Here is a 6057-nt window from a genome sequence, read left to right as displayed (position 1 = left end):
GGGAGTCATCTGTTGCTATGGCGCTGTGCGCTGCTTAACATTCAGAGAGGAAATGCTGTTTCCATTTCAGTCTCTGTAATGACGAGAGATGCCTCGCTGGAGAATAGCATGTGGAAATGTCAAACCCTCAAAGCTCCTCCCTTCTTCAAACACGCATATATTACAGTAACTGCCTTTACACACACACACTCACACTCACACACCTCTTTCAAGTATAATTGCATATGTGGAGACAGTTTTTTTTACTAAACCTTCAGAGTTTGAAGTGTTTCTAAGCACTGTACTGTACCACAGAAACATCAGATGGAGCAGCAGCAACGACACGGATTCAGACGACACATATTTCATGGCTTTTCGTTTCCGCCGGATTAAATCCAGTCGCTCTGCGCTTCGCTCTTTCCACACAGTCACACTAAGTCCTTGTTTGTTTGGAATTGTTTTGCTCAGTCCAGGAAACAGCGACGTCCCTGTGACCTGAAACAGTTTGAAAACCTGCTTTGTTTTTCTGAAGACGGGCTCCACAGTTGTTGAGATTTTCTCTTAAAGAAGCATGCACGAGTCTACAGGATGGATCTACGTCAGGTCTCTAACGATCGATGGCACGCCGTGGACTGATGTAAAACAAACAACACATCACATTATAGGATGGGACAATTAATGGACAGTTCCACCATCTGTATGATCTCCTGGAAGGTTTAATCCACTGCAGCTTCTCAGGAGCACCTTCTGAACTTGACGAGTTTCTGGAACGCCTGTTTGAACTCGTCGTTGAACGCGGTGTAGATGACGGGGTTGATGAGGGAGTTAAGGTATCCCAGCCAGGTAAAGATATCAAACAGCACCGGATCAAACCAGCACTCTTTGCATATGGCCATGACCAGCGTGCCAACGAAGAACGGCAGCCAGCAGACGATGAAGGCGCCCAGGATGATGCCCAGCGTCTTGGTCGCCTTCCTCTCGCGCGCCGCGCACAGACGCTTCCTCTCCAGCACGCTGTCTGCCAGCTTCACTTTCACGCTGTTCATGAACAGCGGCGATCCTCCCTCTCCTCCTCCGCCGCCGCCTCCGGAGTGTAGGTGTGCTTCCTGGTGGGAGGAAGAATTAAGGGAACAGAGAGACGAGCCTGCCGAGGTCTGGATGAGCTGCGCCGTGGTGAAGCGCTTCCCGGACGACGACGGCGTCTTGAAGATGCGGGAGCGGGCCGCCACGTAAATCCGTCCGTAGAGGATGACGAGAAGCACCGTGGGAACGTAGAAGGCGCCGAAGGTGGAGTACAGGGTGTAAGAGATCTGGTCTGTGTTCACCATGCACTCCGTCAGCTCCTCGTGGGCTTTGGCCTGCCGCCAGAAAAGTGGAGGCATGGAGATCGATATAGAAATCACCCACACCACCCCGACCATGATGGCCGCCCGGCGCATGGTGCGGCGCTTTGAGTATTCCAGAGCGTCGGTGATGGCCCAGTAGCGGTCCAGTGCGATCACACACAGGTGCAGGATGGAGGCCGTGCAGAAGGTGATGTCAGACGACAGCCAGATGTCACAGACTATCTGGCCCAGAGACCAGGTCTTGCTGACGGTGTAGACGATGCTTATCGGCATGACTAAAATCGACACCAGCAGGTCTGTGACGGCCAGAGAGCCGATCAGGAAGTTGGCGGGCGTGTGGAGCTTCCTGGTGAGGAAGATGGTGGCGATAACGAAGGCGTTAGAAAGCACCGTCGCCAGGGTGACGAGGGCCAGCAGGGCGGACAGGGAAACCTGGAGGCTGAGCAGCGTGGTCTCGCTCCACGGCGGGACAGTGGTGGTGTCCGGGAGCTCCGTCAAGTTACTGGTGAAGTAGTCCAGGGAGCTGTTGTCCAGCTCCATTCTGCCTCCACGCCCTTAAACTGTCTCCTGTTTGAAATCTGGCTTCATCACTGTGATCTGAAAGGCTCTGGCATGGCACCGGAGGAGGCCGGGCCGCGGCGTGGTACCGGAGGAGGCCGGGCCGCGGCGTGGTACCGGAGGAGGCCGGGCCGCGGCGTGGTACCGGAGGAGGCCGGGCCGCGGCGTGGTACCGCTGGTTCTGGCTGCGACTTTATCTTTTATCGTTCTTTCTGCCAGAGCTGTCCTTTACGTCTCATCCCTTTAATTGCAAAATAATTATATCAACCTTTAGCAAACGTCTAATTTCATCATTTCACGTCACAAATAATGATCCTGATGATGAATTGGACTCAACCACTGACTAATTTGTCCGTTTCACTTCTCCTGTATTGACTTGCTTCACCGGCGTAGCTGCAGGAAGCCAGATCCTAATTTGTATTCGGCTCCCATCAGACCGACACGTCTTCTCGTCCCAGCGCTCTTATCTCATCTCCCACCAGCAGCCAGCCGGCCGGCAGCCACACCTTCAGACCAAGCTTTCCTATCTGTCAAATGCTTTAATGGGCTCCTCCTTTTCAATAACGCTAAGCGGGGAGCTGCATGTAGGCAGATGATGACGCCAGATACAAAGGTTGGCTTGTTGTCTCCGTCTTATCTTTTCTCGAGTCCACATGAGGCCTCCTGATTTGAGGTTCGGCTGAAACTCGGCTGTGCCTGGTGTCTCTGATGATGCTGGGAAGCCAAAACACTACAGCGACACCACGGACATCAAAACGGGCCGAGGAACAATTATCTAGTTATAAAGTCTGCCCAGAGATAATTATTCGATATCCGCTGGCAGTTACACACAAGTTTGCTGAAATGCGGCGATCAGCCTTTTTTATTTCAGGTTCCCAGAGTTAAACGGATCAACCGCTTCGTCTTCAGATAAACTTTCACTTGTAGCGCTGGTGCAGATCAGAGGGTTCAGTCGGGCTTTCATCCGGCTTCCTCCGAGGCGTTTTCATCCTGGGTGAGAAAAATAGACAGAAGATTAGTTCTGTTCTTCTAGTTCACCGTCATCCTCCCTGATAAACCGTGTACATAAACACATAAACACATAAACAAACAAACATGGATGACATAGCCACGTGGTAACAGCAATAAATGTGCCTGGGCAACCTGTAAAGGGAGCGCTATGACTCCAAATCTCCAGGATATGTTAAGAAAAGGACATTTAATCAGAGTTAGAAGCAACTTCTGTGGTTCAACATGACACCAAAAGCTCTTAATTTAACTATTTAGTTTAAATTCTCAGCATAAAATCAAACAACACTAAAGATTCTCTCTGGAAGTCGTCATTTTCTGCCACCTAATGTGTAATTCTGTTAATTATCAGTTCACATTGCTGGTACTGGTGCTTGGAAACTGGACCGCCGCGGTACAAAGAGAAGCTTCCAGCTAACAGCACCAGAGCATCATCACAGGACGACGGCCAGCTCGTGTTCATGAAGGAGAAACATGGAAATGTAGGATGATGTCCCAGAAGGCAGGAAGACTTCCAATGACTGCTAATTACCACAGAAGGCATCCCAGCGTCCAGCTTCTGGTCCGTTTGTTCGGGTCGGCCTGATGTATTATTAAAGAGCGACAGCAGGACCGCTCACACGGTCAAAGCTCGTGATTAGGACCAGATCAGGGACATTAATTAACAAGATTTAAGTCCTGAAATTAAGTTTACATCATTTTTTTAGGACTATTTCAAAGTTTACGTGTCAATAAGTGATGAGGGGATGCTGGGGTATTAAGGAACAAAGCAAACAGCCTCTTGCCCCGGTAATCACAAACGTCTGCCGCCTCACATTGAACACGTCCTCCTCTGAGCGTCTAGACCGACTTCCCCGCGAATGTTTGTTCCCGATACAACTCTGCAAATCACCTCCATTAGCTGAAGTGTTGATTGGCAGCTGGCTGCTGGAGGGGATTATGGAGCCTCGGCTGTGACAACAAGCAGCATATTAAACAGTCGACCAACACGGCCGCGTCGCCTCAGCGCCGTCATTTGCAAACACTGAGGTGAGCGTGAACATTTCTGTTTTGATTCTCGGCGTCGATTTGAAGCCTCGTGTGGTTTTTATTCTGCATGTGGAAGGTTTGCTCTCAGACGTGATGGTGAGAATAACTTAAGGAAAACATCCCTTTGCGTGCAGATAATTCACTGATTTAGATGGTTTGGTGGAAACAAAAAGCTTCATCCAGCCGGCGAGGATTCAGCCGTGGTTCCTGTTTCTAAGCTCCTGCTGAAGCCTCCGTTCTCTTCGTCTCTTTGAGGCGCATTTAAGGGATTGAAAGATCCGTCTTCTGTCTTTTCAGCAGGTCTGTGGTGCTGAGCTGAGGTACAGAGGACTTGGAGGTAATGCCAGCATCAGCATGCTGGGATGCTCACCGTGACCGTGTCAGTGTGCCACACTACCAACTAATGAATCACAAACTACAGCTGAGGCTGATATGTGGTCATAAACCACCTGATTATGGTCATAAATATCTGCACTAATGCATCGAGCTGTTATTGACTCACTACAACACGTCCATCCTCTGAGGACGATGAACAGCTGAACTGAACTTCACGACAATAAATCTGATGTTTGTTGACATTGTACAGATCGGACCGACACCGGCTTCCTTTAAACCACACAGGAGTCAACGTGAGGCGCTGCAGCTCCGTCAGACATTAGTTTGTGTTTCTGGTGTCGTTTCTTTCTGCTTTTGCTGTTAAACAAAACCCAACATATATATCATATTGGTACTGAGGACAGTTTATTATTTTCCTTCTATCACTCACATGATAACCGTCACTCAGGGTCCAGTTTAACTTCAGCAAAGACTCCAGCAAGACAAAGCATCCGACGACCGTCAGAGGGAGGAGAAAGCATTCACTGGACATGTTTTATATTCTGTCAGCACTGAGAGCAAACCTGTTCACATGGATGAGCAGAAGGATAAAACACTGTTCTGGTCATTCAGACTGATGTACGTTTTCCTCTGGATGGTTCCATACGTTAACCTGTTACCGACCTAATGAGAACCAACAGAACCTGAGAGCTTCAGTTTCAGCCGTCGAAGTCATTCATCTGCAGCTCCCTCGAGTCATCCAATAAAACAGCAGTGGCCTTGTCCCTGCTGTGTCCTGCTCCAGCCTGCACCGTGACATTCAAACGGCCAAGAGGGTAGTCGGCCACTGGCTGCCCTCCATCAGAGACCAGCTGTTGAGCAGCAAAGAAAAGGGCAAAGAGGACCGATTATACCTGCCCTGGTAAATACGGGCTTCACAAAGAACACAAATGATGGTCTCAGTGAGCCCTGCTGATCCACCAGGCCCACTGATTTAAACATCCTACAGGCTTTTTATTTTTAATGCCACCAAGCACATGGAGCGGCGTCATGATCCACCAGAGGAGGAATCCAGCAGGTCGGTCCTGCAGGAGGCTGAAGGATTCTGACCTTCAGGCTACACAGGACACGCTACATCTGGATCTTGATCAGATTTATTCACAGACATGAATGAAAGTGGAGCTGCTGTCCTTATTCTTGCACACACAGGACACGGTGTGCAGACGTACAGGAGACGGCATTAAGCGCTGGAAGGTGAAGCATCACGCAGCTCACACACAGGATGACAACCTGCAGTCACACTTCACTGCATCAGTGTCTGGTAACAACACTTCGTCCTGGTGTTGTGATCCTGAACGCAGCACACGGCGAGCTCGCCAGACGTTTGTTGTGGATGGACGGCACTTACTTGTTAATTCATTTGTCCCTGCTGCCAACCACGATGCGCTAATATGTTTGTGGTGCGTATCATATTCCACACATGTGCAGAAGCGTGTTTGATGGATGACTGAACAGCTTATCTGTTTACACATCAAGCAAGTCAAGGACAGGGCTTATCTCCTAAGGGTCTGGTTTACCGCACACTGACTTAATGAGGTTCATAATGAATGGAGGAGAGGAGAAGATGCTCAGTGGAGTGCAGCCCTCACCTAAATGGGATGTATACGGTTTGTCCCTACGTCTGGCTTAAAGCTGCAGATCTGATCCAGGAGGTGAGACGTGCATTTATCATCCTTTAAAGGAAGTTGCTCCTACAAAGCAAACAAAACGTAGAGTTTACTCATGCGGGTCTGAGGAAGAGCAGAACTGGAACAGTCGGCCC

The 6057-nt window shown here is 49.6% G+C and overlaps 1 protein-coding gene across 1 annotated transcript; it reads right to left on the bottom strand.

Moving 5' to 3' along the window:
* Positions 1–713: 713 nt before the first annotated feature.
* Positions 714–1865, bottom strand: htr1d (5-hydroxytryptamine (serotonin) receptor 1D, G protein-coupled). The gene has a single exon (XM_008285376.1). The coding sequence runs from the start codon at positions 1863–1865 to the stop codon at positions 714–716; it is 1152 nt and encodes a 383-aa protein (XP_008283598.1).
* Positions 1866–6057: the final 4192 nt, after the last annotated feature.

The sequence above is a fragment of the Stegastes partitus genome, unplaced genomic scaffold, assembly GCF_000690725.1.
Source record: "Stegastes partitus isolate 25-593 unplaced genomic scaffold, Stegastes_partitus-1.0.2 Scaffold399, whole genome shotgun sequence".
NCBI lineage: Eukaryota > Metazoa > Chordata > Actinopteri > Pomacentridae > Stegastes > Stegastes partitus.
The sequence above is the reverse complement of the archived record's forward strand: the minus strand, read 5'-3'. Positions and strand labels throughout refer to the sequence as shown.

What these genes read in the sequence shown, in the direction of transcription:
- htr1d (XM_008285376.1), bottom strand. Translation starts at nt 1,865, where the DNA reads ATGGAGCTGGACAACAGCTCCCTGGACTACTTCACCAGTAACTTGACG.